The following is a 16218-nucleotide window of genomic DNA, read 5'->3' as shown; positions in this document are numbered from 1 at the left end:
TGGCTACCACAGCTACCAAAATACCAGTAACGTTAGCCTCAAAAGAAAATCCAGCTCACTCAATGGATGACAGCTTGTCCAATCAGTAACTCAGCTATCAAGAATGAATAAGTTCTAACCTCCAATGAGTGCTTAACTCAGGCAGGATGGAAACCCCCTTGGATGGGGCAAAGGGGATGGAGAAGAGGGTCACTCTTGACAGCTGCCCAATTACCCCTGCTGGAAAGTGAGCGTGCATAGACATTGTGTCAGGACAGGATTAGACTCAATTAAAAGCTAACATGCAGGTACAGCAAGCAATTAAGAAGGCAAATGGTGTGTTGACCTTTATTATAATTAGGATTTGAGTTTAGGAGTAAATATGTCTTACTCCAATTATATAGAGCTTTGGTGAGGCGGCTCCTGGAGTATTGTGAACAGTTTTGGTCTCTTTACCTAAGGAAAGATATACTTGCCATAGAGGAAGTGCATCAAAGGTCAATTCCTGGGATGGAGGGATTGTCCTATGAGGAAAGGTTAAATAGACTGGGCCTTTAGTCTCTGCCGTTTAGAAGAGTGAGAGGTCATCTCATTCAAACATACAAAATTCTTACAGGGCTTGACCAGGTAGATGCAGGAAGGATGTTTCCATTGGCTGGGGGGATTGGGGGGGGGGGCAGGCTCTAGAACCAGTGGACAGAGTCTCAGAATAAAGGGCAGGCCTTTTAGGACTGAAATGAGGAGGAATTTCTTCACTCACAGGGTGGTGAATCTTTGGAATTATCTGCCCAGAGAGCTGTGGAGGCCCAGTCATTGAGTATGTTCAAGACTGAGATTAACAGATTTCTACACATTAAAAACATCAAGGGACAGTGCAAGAAAATGGTGTTGAAGTCGATCAGGCATGATCGCATTGAATGGCGGAGTGGGCTCGAAGTGCTGAATGGCCTACTCCTGCTCCTATTTATGTTCTTATGTAACCTATTTGCAGTCAACAGCCTGCTGACATTAGCTGCCAAGGTGAATAATGACGCAGACAAGAAGTGAATGCAGCAGCCAGAGAGACCTATTATAAGATGGAGTCAAGGCCTTCAAAAGGAGGACAGGGGGAAAACTAGGAAGGAAATGGTCTCAGGCAATTCCAATTTCAAGGATTTGGCAATGTTCCCAAAGGTGACCCTTGCAGATTGATTCCACAGTCAGCACCTTCAGAAGAAAAGGGATCACCAAGGATCAAATCGTGTTCCGTATATTTTTGCCAGTCAGGTCTTAGAATGTTATTGAATCCATCCAATATTTTTCCTCAAGCATCCTATTGTAAGAGCATGAGCCTGTTCCGCCACTCATTAGGATTTGTATTCAGCTCCTTTTGCCCACATTTAATTGATATCACTTGATACCATTATCATTATCCATTATCAAAAATCTATCGATCTCAGTCTTGAATGTTTCAATTGACCAACGAGTATTATCCATTTTTGGCGGTGCACATGAGGCACTGAGTGGTCATTATTGGTCTCAAATTAACGCACCTTCAATGATATCAAAGGTCTTCAAAATATAGTTGGAGTCTTGGCTGGGAGTAATAGAGAGAAAATTTCCATGGGCCAAATGGTCTTTCCTCAATCTTGTGCCTTGGTGATTGCGCCAGAAGACCTGGTCAAACAAGCCTCACCCATCACTGTCACAACCACCAGGAACGTTAGTGCCTAATAACTTATTATTGCATAGGATGCTAGGCTTTTTTTTATCATTATTGGTGGGGCAGGGGGGGAAAGAGAGAGAGAGAGATGTCAGGGCTGTAGGCCACTTTCTGTGGCCTATTTCTTTTTTACCCTGTAAAAAGTGAGATCCTGTGACCATGGCAATGACAACACTGAACAATTAAAGCTGCAAGATGTTACAGTAACTGATCATGGAGAGGGTCTGGATTGCAGCCATGCTCTATTCTCAGCAAGAGCGCAGAAGCTACGGCTTGATCAAAGCCCAAGCTGCAGCTTCTCAGCCCTCCGGACCCTCAAAGACACTTCAACGCCACCCACTGCATTCCAAAAATCTAACACTGAATCCAGGAAATAATTCACCAGCTGAATACCTATGCACCACTTTTCCTCCCAGTAAAACAAAGGTTAGCCACTGCAAAGGTTTCAAACAGATGGCACACTCACAACAATGGCCCAAATACAGGGGGCAGTCGCAGTCACGGGGGGAAATATGGTGAGAATTCACAGTGCACAGTACTTGTTTCATTCTGCACTGAATTCTTTACTTTTGAAGCTAGTTCACTAACTCCGAAATCCAAAAGTCTGGTGGCTTGTTCATCAGTTTGAGCCAAGTTACATTCTGAGAGAAAACCGGAAGGCTTCTTTTAATACATCCGTCTCCTCATGTTTATACACTGATATGATGCCATTGCCCAATGTGCTTCCAAATGAGGACAGGGTAGACAGAAATTACAGAACATTCCTGTTGTCTTTAAGAGGGGAGCCTCATTTTAGCATTGAGTCTTTATCCAAATTGTTCCATCATTGGCAGTGAACTTAAGAACACCCATCTGTAAAACATAGCAATTATATACTATAAATGACTCTCAGATGAGATTGCAAGTGCCCGAAATGGCTCTACTGTGCAGTGACATTCACTCAAAAGTTTTGGCACTTTGGGATCACTGAGATGTTCAGATATACATCAAATAGCAGCAATCCTTTCCAAGGCAATTCCAACCTCCCCATTACGTACCGTGCCATTTTCCCTTATACACTGTTCCAAACGAGCCTGATCCTATTCTTTGGCCCAGTGTAATCTGTCCTTCTGAAATCTCCCAGTCGTCGCTGGAGTCCCTCCGCCCCAGAGTTTTCTACAAAGCAGAAACAACCATAAACATAAGGTAATAAAAACCAGGTTAAACTTTTGTAGTGCAATTATTAAATACCATTCAATTTGAAAGTCCCAATTACTCTGACTCTGCTCTCGTAACAAGTGCCATTCACACCCATCTTTCCATGAGGGCCAACATTCCATCCATTACCTTGCTCAAAGAATTTTCAATATACAATGTGACAAGTGTTTATCACTGTGAGTTCTCAAGTTGCAAATTCTGAGTTCCAATCACTCTACTGAAAGACCTGACCCTTGATGTCTTAGGTAGCTTTCTTGAACTTTGGCAGGAAGGTGTGTGTTACTATGACTTTCCATCAATGGAAAAAGATGATCAAGAGAATGAGCAAGTTACCAAGATGGTCAGGTGGATGTGGACTCATGAACAACCAAATGGAAACATGGTAGTGTTGGTATTCTGAAGGAATGAAATTGAATGGGCCAAAGGGCCTTCTGCATCATCTGAACCTATCACAAAGTGAGCCACACAGCATGAGATGTAGCAGGTTTTGAAAGTGGGCCAGGATTGCAGAATCACAACTAACATCAGCAGAAAACCCATTTAACCACCAAACACATCTCTTCCATCCAATATTATCTACCCTCCCTCTTCCCCGCAACTGCCTTGAAGGCTATTTCACCACAAGCCATCCCTAACCCAAACTTTGGCCCTGCTCCTACTGAAAAATCCACAACCATGCACACTGCCAGCAGGAGGGCAGCCAAAAATGGGAACTCTTGCCGATCCCTCCCTTTCTAGCGAGCAGCCACTTTTGCCCCCTCCCTTCGGGCCTGAGATTCCCCCACTTCTCTGTGCAATGTCCCAGTAAAGTACCTCAGCCCCTCATCGCCATTACACAAGACAGAGCAAGAACAATCTTCTTCTTACCATCTTATTCCGGTCTTCAGATGATGAGGATGATGACTTCCTCTCTCTCGGCTGAGTACCAGGTGACTTCTGCAACGTTTTGACGCTAGTCAGAGAACCGGGCAACGAAGCAGGTGGGGTGGCAGAGAGTCCCGATGTGGACCCTGGTTACATTTTGTTTCAAATAAAATTGTGACAGGAGTGGGTAGAGAGAAATTAAGAGGTAAGAAAGAAAGCAGAATCATTACTACAGCAAAGAGTCATCCAAAAAAAATGCGAGCAGCTAAACTATGAAGTTGGACAGCCCATGCAGGGTACGACACTGGTGAATGATCTCGCAGCCAAAGTGGCTCCCCAAATAAGGAGTGACCATGCACAGACCGATGCTATATCTTTGACTGAGAGTTAGGGATGGAAAGAGAAATAGAGAAGCGTGAAGTTTGGCCTTCAACAGGAAATTTCCCGTTCATGTTGCAGTGGGTCAGCTAAGCAGCAAAGTTAAAAAGCAGCTCGCCCTCTCTCATTACTAACCCTGTGCAGCGGATAAACTGTTATTGTGAGGTCAGGGGTGCTGTGTAATTCAAACTGTTCAAGTTTTTGTGCCTACTTCAGACTGGAGCAAAAAATAAGTAGCTAGAGATAAATATATTGGATGCCTTGATGGGAGTCCAGTAGGACAAAAACCAAGTGCTTCATGACTATTAGTTTTAGGGGGAGTTTATAGTCGATAATTGCAAATATTGCTTTTACTTAATCGAGAGTTCACACTCAGACTGCATTGGAGGGTGTCTACATACAACAAACAGACACATTTAGGGCCAGTACAACAATAGTCAATGATATGTGGTCTGCTTTAGTGAGTTTCTGAGCAAGGGTGCAGCTTGCTTTACTCCTCCAACCCCCCTACCCCAACACAGCTGAGAAAAGCCAAACAGGTCAGGAGCTATCAGCTTCAATCTCCAATTTCCCTGGATTTTGGTCAGGGATAATAATTGACTTCAGCATTACAAGGAGTAAAAATGCACACCCCTCTTCTGCCCCCACTCACCCAAGCGCCCTCAGCCCCAGCCACTTTTGTTCTCAATCCAACACCTCCTGCTGGAAAGAAGGGTATAGGTCTGGGGTTTGGGATTGACCTGAAAGTCAAATAGCTTGCTACACCTCCTGAAAAGACTCCCAGATAAAGATATGCTATTTGGCTGAGGGAACACAGAGGGTAGCTAGCAACCATGAAACTATACCCAGCTAGTGCCAGCTCCCACGGTACTGCACTCCAGAAAGAGAGTCAGCAGTTTCACAGGCTAACTGCATACTGGTCTATTCATTAACCTTTCATACAAGCAGGAAAAAAATTTCATTAGTTCTGTTGCCTAAAGTAAGCTTATTAGCTTAAAGAGTTAAATACATTTCGAGCACAATCTCAGCATCTTTTGGTTTTGCACAACAGTCTCAAAGAATCCTTAGTGATAACATGCTCTAAAAAGTGAGTACATTATTGGGAAAGAATGAAGGTAAAAAAGAACATTTAGAAAAAATAATTCTTTCCCCCCACCCCCAAAAAGCATAGAATACAAATGTAAGAAAAAGCACATTATGTAAACTGTGTGCCTTTCATTCTGGCTCAGACTGCATACCAAAACCACTTAAATGAATGTCAAATCTGTATTTAGTTTATGAAAGATAAATTGCCTTCAAAACAATTTTTAAATAATAAAGCGAAGAATTTTTTTGCCAAAGCAATTGCTATAGGGCCGACAATTTGTGTTAATGAGCAGTTTGACAACCCAGAGAAAAGGCACATCATCTCTATCACTAAACTTAAAGAGTGACTCTAAATTATAAAACAGTGCAGGAATGTGTTCGATAAGGAAAACAGGTGCTGATCAGAAGCAGTATTTTGTTTCTAGGCCTTGAGAAAGGTCAATGTGATTCTTGTTTTCCCCAGACTTGTACAGCAGTGATTTTCCCTTCCTTCTCTCTCTGCTGTTCCCTCTTCAGATTTCCATCCCATCTCCTCTCCTGCTTTCCCCTGATCCTTGGATACTGCTGCTTGCTATCTTCTTGTTGAAGGCCACAATCCCAAATAGTCACAGTGACTGAACTTCAAAGTATGTGACTAGCTTGTGAAGAGCTTTGGGGTATGTGGGGGACATCAAAGTTGCTCTCCAAATGCACGTTTAGTGACATGAGTGCTCATTCTCAATAATGCTCCAACCCTGATAATGTTAACGATGGAGACCCAGGAGAGGGAGCAGGACAGGTGGGGCCACAGTTCATGAGTCCAACTGCCTAGCCGAGCTGAAAATCATTTGCTAAAATAGACACCAAAGAAAGTATGCATGGCCTGTGCAGCAATGCTATCTACAGAACATAGCAACAGCACTCTCCACTGATGTAAGCACCCAAATTCAAACCATTCTTAGTGCAAACTGGGGGGTAAAATTACAATTCCTGATAAAGTTGGCACTGGCATCAAACAGACAACTGCACACTGGCTTTATTGGTTACTAATAAGGTCCAGGTAAGATCTCACCCTCAATGCTGTGCATTGAGAATGAAAGGAATCAACATACCCTGTTTGGCCAATAATGACCTCAAAACAAGGAAAATTCCAACATCTAGGTAGCATCAAAAGTTGGCTGCATCTAAGGGGCAAAGGATACTTCAGCAGCCTACACCCAAGCAGCAGGGTGGGGGGCCCTCTAATAACTGCGTCCACTTAAATGCATCTTAAGTGTTGTAAAGCTCCCACTAAAGGCACTTCGCAAAGGGACAGATCAACCACAAGCAGGAATGGGGAATGAGGTTTTGAAGAGCAATCATACATGTTGTTGGACAGATAGGTTGAGAAGGTGCACAAAGGTAACAAGGTGAAGTGGTTAGGGAGAAAGCTGCAGGTTGTGAGGGTCATGCTGACTGAAGATTGTGTCCTCAATATGGGGCAGATGGCTCTGTGAGAAGAGGACACAGACTGCTGGGTGATTTGGAGTTAATATAGGGTGGAGGGCAGGGTCTGGCTGGGAAAGTCAAGTCCAGAGGTGACAATGTTGGCAAACTAGAATGGGATGCTCCCACTATGATCCAGGAAAAGAAATTAGGTGGAAGAAAGCAAAATGAATTTTTAAAACTGACACATGTGCCACCTCCAATGCAACCTATGAGCAGCACAGCTTGGAGGCTGTTCAGGCTTTGCCAAGAAACCAACAGCCATACTGCAGAATAGCTCTAAATGACAAGCCCATGTTTGGAATGGCAGATAGGTTGAATGTTCAGTCACCAATGTATCCTGTGCCAAATGGCTGAGAACCAAGAACCTACTGGGCTGATTGGGAGTTTGGAAACTGGGACGATTCCATTTTACCTTCCTTCAGGCAGATGCCACAGAAGTACTTTCAAAAAAAAAAACACTTTCAAAATCAACTCTGATCAACCAACAGAGATTCCTTTTTAGGGGGCTAGTCAAAAACAGATCAACCTACTCCAGTGCTGGCATAAATTGGATATGGGGCTTCTCTGGCTACACCAGCTGTAACAGGATTGTCATCCTTCCTACAGGTCAGTGGAAGGAGCACAATGCTGTTGCTAGCTATTTGTCCATGTATAAACAAACACATACAATGAGTTGGTACAATGGTAATATCTTTACACACCTTATAAGTATGCTATGACAACATATATAACATACAGACTGGTGCCATATGCCAACATCACAGTTGAGTTCTCCAGCTTTGATGCGTTCTGCAGAGTCCATTTGAAATGCCAACTTTCCATACCTCCTGGCCAACTCAAAAACCTAACCAATATCATCCTATAAGTTTGATTAGTTTCTTTCCACCCCAAAAAATATGCTGGTATTGACATAATCTTGGGGGCATGTTTTGGGAGAGGTTCTGGCATTGGTCTATAGATGAACAGTCACAGAAACGTTACCTCTGTTTCTCTCTCTGCAGATACTGCTCTGACCTGCTGAGCATTTCCAGTTTTTTCTGTTCTTAGTTCAGATTTCCTGCATCTACAGTATTTTGCTTTTGTATTAAGTTTCTGTACGCTTGCTTGTTTTACGCATAGGCTAACAGGGTCAATTCTTACCTGGATGCATTAACTAACTTGTTTCCCTCAGGTCACAAATGCTAAACAAGAGAGGGCCTTAAGGCATTTGGTCAGAGAAGATTAATCTCAACTGGTCATATTTAAATTTTCATAATATGATATAAATAAATGTAAAGCACCCCTTTCCTTTTCTTACATGACCACTTTACTGCACTCAGTAATGTATCTGTTAATTCAACCATTTCAAATGTGTAATATAGACTGTTTCTCTGTCATCTAATTTTACTAGTAATTTTGCACGTTCAATGTTGGGTTCTCAGTTGTGATTTTTGCTGCAGCAACCACAAATGTTTACTAGCTTCTAATTCTGTGCCTCTGTCTCTGCGGCTAAGTTGAAGGAAGAGTGGGAAAAGCCCACATTTATGTAGGTTTACCACAGCAGACCATGTGAATTATAAATACATGTGTACGCACTAAAGGTATGTTAATTATATGGTCGAGATACACATTTAAAGGGTATTGTTTAATTAAGTACTGAGAACACTCAAAGAGAGACTGCTGGGAACACAGGGATACTAGGTAGGTAGGAAGCAGACATATGAGAGACTGCATTCTGTAAATAAACCTATTATCAAGTATTAGTATCTAGTCTCATATTTCACTGACTTAGAACTGAGTTAACTAAGTACTAAAGGGACAAACAAGATGCAGTGACTGTCCGCCATTATCATACCTCCTGCTCACCCCCAATTTCTGTACATCCTCCTTTGATACAATATAAAGGCAAATTGTTGTAAAACAATGCAGCAAATCCTAAATCGTCTTAAAACAATCTGATTTTCAGCATTTTCAGAGAAGAACACAGTTGAAATGTCCTTATGTCATTAATCTTAGGACATATATCCTCTTAAATTCTGCCGTACAGCCAATGTCCTTGGCCACATCTATTTGCTTCCCCCCCACCCCCCCGCCCGGCCCCGGCCAACCTTGTTCACCCTTCTAATTCAGGGTGCTGGGCTTGATTTCTTTGCATGTATACATTAAAATTTAATAGCTAGGCAGCCGGAGAAGCACTCGTGTGTCAAGACCCGGGTAGGATTGCTCACAAACTTACTGTCCATGAATCTGCTGTTTCTTACGAACCATGTTTACCACTCTTTCCAGGCCTCTGTTCAATACTGCTTCTGATCGAGCTACCTGCTCCACAGTTTCTGTACAGAATGGGTCCGTGGAGTGGACATGAATCTCAGGTGGAGAAGCAGCGGTGAGAGAACTGGTGCGGTGCAATGTAAATGTTTGTGAGGGAGCGTGCACAGGTGGGTAAGCGAGGAGAGGTGCCCAAGTACCTCTAAATACGGGACCAGGCTCAAAATCAAAGACAATGTCATTGGGGTAAGATTGCAACAAAGGGCTGGGAGTCCGGGAACGGTACTTCCTGAGGCACCTGACCGGCTGCGTCAAGGGGGCTGCGGGAAGAGAAAAGAAAAGGAGTAAAGGAGCAGGAATAAAAATCCCTGCAATAGGGTTCTTTCTTATTGGATAGAAAAAAAATATTCTAAAAGGGCAAAAGAAGCTTTGTGTACTATAGTAGGGTTTCTGCTGGAGGATCTTCCCCTTTTTCGTACAGTGCATGTCCATCAACAACTCTTTTTAATCAGAATAGAGACCAACGTTCTTATATCTGCACACTGGTTCCCAATGTAGCCGTGACAGCCAAGATAACTTGCCTTGGGAACATACAAGTGGACAGGCATCACAGCTTTTTCAGAAAGAGTGCCACAACCAGACTCTACCTAATGTGCTGAAGCTGCATTGGTCATACATTATTTTAGTGCACAATGTGCCCTGCCAGAAAGGAATCACATACTTAAATGGAGATCAATGCACCATTTCAAATTCTTTCGTATATTGCTTTAAAAAATAAAAGAGGTGAAACTCTTTGTTTGCTATCTGTGACTAATTCCATAGGGGTTCAGCAGCAGAACAAAGCAAGAACAAGCCAAATTGGAGCTGACTATATTTTATCACAGCTCTGACAGTCGCCTTAAACTAACTCAAATTCTCCCTTGTGCTCCCCCTCACCTACCCAGAATAGAGGTAGCACCCATCCTGAGAGTGTAAGCTAATATTGTAATTACTGGTGCCTAATGAATACTCTTGCAGTGTCTCAGCTGGTAAAGGCAGCATAACTGTGCTAAACTCACTACAGAGTGGGAGAAGAATAGCTCACTGGCTCCTCACGCTACAGGTTAACCATCTGGTTCTAGTTTGGTGGGCAGGAGGAGTGAGACATTATTAATGAAAATGAAAAAGTGACAGTGAAAATATATAGCTGTCCATCAAAGTTCACTTCTCAAATCCTTTCCTTTATCAGCAGATACTCAGCCTCTCAAAGAAGTTCCTAAAATTTCAGTGAAGTCTAACCATGGGCAAGAGTAAGACTCTCCTCCCTTGAAATGTGAAGGCCAGACAATGACATGGTTACAGAGAGTTTCAGTCCAAACTGGTACTGGGAGAGAATTTTGATCCAAGTAACCCCGGGGTGAAGGAAATGGTGGTGGCAGTTGTGGAATTAAGGGTGTCGCAACATTAAAAATAATAGGCTGAGCTGCCATTTTTTTTCATGAATCAGATGGGTGTTTACAACAATCAACGATAGCTTCATGGGCATCATTACTGAGACTAGCTTTATATTCCAGATTTATTATCTGACCTTTATTACAGATTTATAATTGAATTTAAAGTCCACCAGCTGCTGTGGTCCCCAGATCATTAGCCTGGGCCTCTGGGTTAGTAGTCACATTACCACTGTGTCACCTCCTCCACCCCGATATTCTGAACAACTTAGTGATACCATTGGCTCCTCACTTGCACATGCACTATAGCACTGGCTGCAGGTCCATGTGTACAATTCACAAACTGCTGGGACTTGAAGTGTGCCACTTTAATGAGTAAAACTGTCAGGTTTGACCCCCAAGCTCCAGGTCACAAAACATAACAAGACAGCCTTTTCTATCCGCATCAAGTCAAGACAGAATACACTGACAGCCCTAGAGGTTTATCAAGTGAGTTGCTGAGCCACACTGACCCAGTGATCACTCTCCTGTCTTTGCTGGGCTAACTCATTGCAACACAGCTGGGACACTGCAAGTGGCCTTAATTTCCCTGTGTTGGGGAGGGTAATTTTTTTCATTAAAAGGTCAGTTAAGATTCCCTCTCCTCATCATTAGCCAAGGATTACTGCTGGAACGCGAGTTTGGAAAAAAACCAATGAGGCAGGCTCGAGCTCAACTGTGGTCAAATGGTCTACCGACCCATAATTAGACTCATATATGAAAAATACCTGGGGTGAATTAAAAGGTCACGTCACTTTCTAGAAGGGTGGAGGGGGAAACATAGGCAACAAATATAAAATCAAAGAAGGCAGATAGATACCAGAGGTGTGAACATGTTGAATTTTATTGTAGGAAGGTGAAAGGGTATTATAACAACTCAGCTTTTTGAAGGCCTTGCTGCTTTATTATCTACATTGGTGCCTCTTCCCATGGCCTGAAAGGGTTTTCATTGCGTGACTATTTCAGTGCCCCTCCAATAAATTGATTGACATCACTCTAGCACTTAATTGAAAATTTGGTCTCCATTAATAAAGGACCACAATAGGCTGTATTCAATGGGAGAACCAAGTTCAACTATAAGCAGAGTCTCTTTTGCCTGCTGGGTGAAATACATCTAGGCAGGTATCTTTGGCATTCCCTGCTGGGCAACAACCCACAGCACAAATGCCATATGGTACCATTCAACACTAAGTTGGCAGCACTACTCGGGGGCACACAGGAGAGCTGGTATAGGAAATGGAAAAAGCCACATTGGCACAGTAGAGGAAGGCCTACTGACAAACGCTACATTATCCCAGCATTAACTCTTCACTTCAGGGAGCACAAAATTTATGTGAAAAATAATTTGAGGGGAATAAAAATAATGAGCATACTAAGCCATGAAAACCTTGATGTTTTCTTAAAATCTCCACTAAGAAACCCACAAAATATAAGGGCGTCAAAGTGTCACACTATGTGTTCTTACCTCCATCACTGCGCTGTAGACCCTGATCCCGGATCAGACCCTAGGGGACAAGGAGCAAAGGTTAGCTGCATGCATTTATATTTTTGAGGACTCCAGGGTGAAGTCAGGTTACTGAGTGGATGAGTTTCTGTCACAAGAGCAAGGTTTACTTGAGGTCTTAAGAAAGGAGATCTGAGGGTTGGAAAGGACCAAGAATTCTCCCCCCGCCCACCCACTCACGCATCCCCCACCGGCCTCCACACCCACCCCGCACCCACCTCATCCCACCCCCGAACGAGAGATGAATATTAATATATGGCAGCACAATTGACAATTGGGTTAGGGAAAGAATGTGGGAACTAACCAGGGTTCCCACTACTGAATGTTACACATTCACCTTCGCTGGAAAGGGCACGGCTCAGGACTTTGGGAAAATCAGCACCTCAGCTGTGATGCCCCATGCTGAAATGGCCTCTCCACTCTCACTGTCTAGGCTTACATGATACTGTCTAGGCACCACAGGCCAACAAGAAGTCAACACCTTTAACAATGGTGACTAAAGGAAAAAAAATGAACACGGGGGGGGAAAATAAAGTTAGCCTGGCAGATTTTCAAAAAGGCATCCCGACAATAGTAACAGCGTCAAAAGATTAGTGCAAGGAAGATTACAAGAAACCACTGCACAAGCTGAACTATCACTTCCTCATTGGAGCTTACCTGTTGCAAAGAACAATTTTGCATACAGTGTCTTTTATGACTTCAGGACATCCCAAAGTGCTTAACAGCCAACGAAAACTACTTCTGAAAAGTAGTCACTGGCAGCCACTGATAGGCCCCATCAACAGCAATGAGATAAATTACCATAAAATCACATTGGAGATTTTGGTTTGAATGATAAATATTAGCCAGGACACCAGGGAAAACTCTCCTGTTCTTCTTCAATTAGCGGCCATGGGATCTTTTGCCCAAGAGGGCATCAGAGCCTCAGTTTAACATCTCAGCCAAAAGACAGAGCTTCCAACAGTGCAGCACCCGCTCAGTACAGCACTGGAGTGTTAGTTTAGGCTCAAGTTTCTGGAGTTTGAACTTAACCTCTAACTCAGAAGCGAGAGTGCTATCACTGAGTCGTGACAAACGCCATAAAGTGATTGTTCCATGATCACTGTCCCTCCCTCTACCTTTAAACAGCCACAGTAAGTGCCGGGGTGGTGTGAGGATACTTACATCAATATTGACCTGCTCGATGGTATTGAGGTGTACATTTGGTGCAGAGGATGATCGGTCTCGCTGCCCAAACTGATTGCGTTGGTCTTCCTCCCCAGGTCTGAAAGGCTGTGGGATGGGTATTGACTTTGTTGGGGAGGCGGTTGGGTGAGATAGGGACCTGTAAATACAAAATGCCATTATATCTGTGCTCTCAACAGTAGTGCGTTCTCTCACTTTTTTTCACAGCGTCTTGACTCAGGCTGAGGTACAATTCCATGGGCATCGGTTGCTCACAGGTTGATCAAGCTGCCGTTCTGAGAGTGAATACCACTAGGTTATTCGACTGAGGGAGGGGGCCATTACAAAGAGGACTGATTTCTGGCTGGCTCCTCCTTCATAAGGCTATCTCATATTGAGATAGATTTCAGCGTCTAACAAGCTGAGAGCAGAAACTAATCCTCCTTGGTCTATGTGGTACAGCAATGCAGCACTTGATTTAATGCTCAGACTGGCATTTCCACTCTCTCTGGGGCAGCACTTAATCAGCAAATGACACTCCCTGTATTAAATGCTGGCATCATTGGCATTTCCCTGTGGAAGGTCACATGTCTGCTTATTATGTCTGCCCATTACGCATGTCACAAAATCACAGAATGGTTATAGCACTGAAGGAGGGCTTTCAGGTCCATGTTCGCTCTCTACAAGAGTAACCTGGCTAGTTTCACTCCCATGTCCTTATCCCCAAACTCCTGGAATTTTTTTTTCAATTCAGCCACTCATCGAATTCCATTTTGAAACCCAAAGGTTGAATCTAACTCCAACATACTCTCAGACTGCAGGTTCCAGGTCCTAACTGCTCACTGTGCAACAAGGTTTTTCTTGTCACCATTGCTTCCTTTGCCAATCACTTTAATTTTGTTTCCTGTGGTTCTTGACCTATGGGAGCAGTTTCTATCTGCTCTGTCTAGGCTCCTCATGATTTAGACCATCTCCATCAAATTTCCTCTCAACCTTCTCTTTTCTAAAGGAGAACAACTCTGCTTCCACAATCTATCCATGTAACAAGTCTCTCATCCCTGGAACCATTCTTGCAAATCTTTTCTGCACCATCTCTAAAGTCTTCAGTTCCCTCCTAAAGTTTAATGCCCAGAATTGACATAATTGAGGTCAAATAAGTGTTCTACAAAGGTCCAACATAACCTCTTTACTTTTGAACTTTATGCCTCAATTTATAAAGCCCAGGGTCCCATTTGCCTTTTCAACCACTTTCAAACACCTTCAATGATTTATGCACACATGCCCCTCAGCTCCTGCACCCCCTTTAGAATTGTACTCTATTTTATATTACCTCTCCCCATTCTTCCTACCAAAAAATATCACTTCACATTTCTCCGGATTAACTTTCATCTGCCATGCATCCTCCCATTCTACCAGCCTGTCGATGTCCTCATGAAGTGCCTCCTCACAGTTCAAAATATTTCCAAGTTTTGTGTCATCTGCAAATTTTGAAACTGTGCCCTGTATACTCAAGCCTAAATCATAAATACAAGACCAAGAAAAGCAGTGCGCCAAGTATCGATCCCTGGTGAACTGCATATTTTGCCCCAGACCAAAAAACAACCATTATTCTCTGTTTCCTGTCAATCAAGCTGCCATTGTCTCTTTTATTCCATGGGCTTCAACTTGGAAAAACAGGAGATGCCCCAATGATTGGATCACTAGACCAAAAGTGGGTGACACTAACAAGTGGGTTGTGGTGAATTAAATCATGTGTGACTATATGAGAAATCCTACTCAGACTAGTGTGCATTGGATTGCACCAATCTAAACACCCGACCCACTCTTGCCTCCAGTTCAGAATTTCTCTGCACTTTCTCCACTTCAGTCACTTGCTCCTTCCATCCCGCTTCTGCCTCTGTTCTTTGTCTTTAGTCATTTTTCCTCATGCCGCCTTCAGCTTTCTTTCTTCATCTGCTGTCTCTCTCCTGCTTGCTTTGCTGATCAATTTCCATGCCTCCCTGCCACTCAGTCCACTGGTTGCTCTCTCTGCACTTCACTAACACACTCCCACTACTCATTCTCATCTGCCCTCCGCTCACATGCCCACCCACACCTTGCTCTCCCTCCACATTTATCCACCCTCACTCTCCCTCCCACACTGACACCACCCTTATGCCCCACTCTCAATGCCCAAAACTCACTGTGCCTCCTCTCCTGATCACTCCCTCACTCTGCCTTCCCTCCTCATCCCTCATCAGGAATAGGAAGGGGTTTACGTTGGCGAGTTAAAGTTAGTAGCATCGAGGCTCTGGTGGGCTGGCAGGTTAGATGTAGCAGCACTGGTGGTCACTGAATCAGGGAATAGAGGCAGGCAAAACAAAACTACTAACTTCTGCTGGTGCCTCAATGTTGATGTGGAAGGGGAGGGGCAGACTTGGGCGAGAAACGGGGACACCATCCTCAAGCTCAGCCACTTTTTCCTGGGTCAACTAGTACAAATGGCAGTGAAAGATTGTGACAAACGTGAATTGGCGAGCTGCTCACCAATCATGCTCGCAACTAATGGAACAGGCAGAGAGAGCACGAGAGGGGGGGACTGAGAGATAGAGAGACCGACAGAGAGAGAGAGAGGGTCCGATTGAGAGAAAGTGAGAGCTCGAGAGTGTGAGTGTGAGTGAGTGTGAGAGAGTGAGAGTGAGAGCGTGTGTGCGTGTGTGTGGCAGGCCGACCAAGAGAGACAGATAGACTCAGAGACAGACAAACACAGACAGACAGAGTCTCCTGAAAAGGACTTACCCTGTGGAATCGGAGGGTGGGACTGAAGGATACATCCCCGAGCCAGGTGGAGTTGTTCCAGACGATACGTCGTCTTGTGTAATGGGATGGTTCTCATAAATTCGCGAGAGAATTAACAAACTGAAGGAAGATGGACAAAAAATAAGCCAGGAGAAATGAGGGGATGGGAAATGAACTCAAAAATCACAGCATTACTGCAGCAATTTATTTTTTGCCACATTAACAAAAATCAACACACACGGTTGCACAAGTGGCTAAATAGGAACAAAACAGAAAACTTGTGTTTATGTAGCGCCTCAGGGCATCTCAATATAAAGGGCCAATGAAGCACATCTGAAGTTTGGTTATAGGGGAACATGGCAGCCAATTTGCACACAGCAATC

The 16218-nt window shown here is 43.7% G+C and overlaps 1 protein-coding gene across 3 annotated transcripts in view; it reads right to left on the bottom strand.

Moving 5' to 3' along the window:
* The window catches only part of braf (B-Raf proto-oncogene, serine/threonine kinase), a 143777-nt gene that overhangs the window by 34787 nt on the left and 92772 nt on the right, over positions 1–16218 (bottom strand). For 2 of the 3 annotated variants that reach the window (XM_041215778.1, XM_041215779.1), the window contains exons 7-11: positions 15836–15955; positions 13058–13217; positions 11855–11894; positions 3746–3888; positions 2719–2836 (exon numbers count right to left, since the gene is read on the bottom strand). In XM_041215778.1, the coding sequence (XP_041071712.1) occupies positions 2719–2836; positions 3746–3888; positions 11855–11894; positions 13058–13217; positions 15836–15955 (581 nt within the window). Of the gene's footprint in view, positions 1–2718; positions 2837–3745; positions 3889–9120; positions 9241–11854; positions 11895–13057; positions 13218–15835; positions 15956–16218 lie in introns of all 3 variants that reach the window. The other variant, XM_041215781.1, reaches the window with a different exon arrangement.

This window comes from Carcharodon carcharias, chromosome 21 (assembly GCF_017639515.1).
Source record: "Carcharodon carcharias isolate sCarCar2 chromosome 21, sCarCar2.pri, whole genome shotgun sequence".
Classification (NCBI taxonomy): Eukaryota; Metazoa; Chordata; class Chondrichthyes; order Lamniformes; family Lamnidae; genus Carcharodon; species Carcharodon carcharias.
The sequence above is the reverse complement of the archived record's forward strand: the minus strand, read 5'-3'. Positions and strand labels throughout refer to the sequence as shown.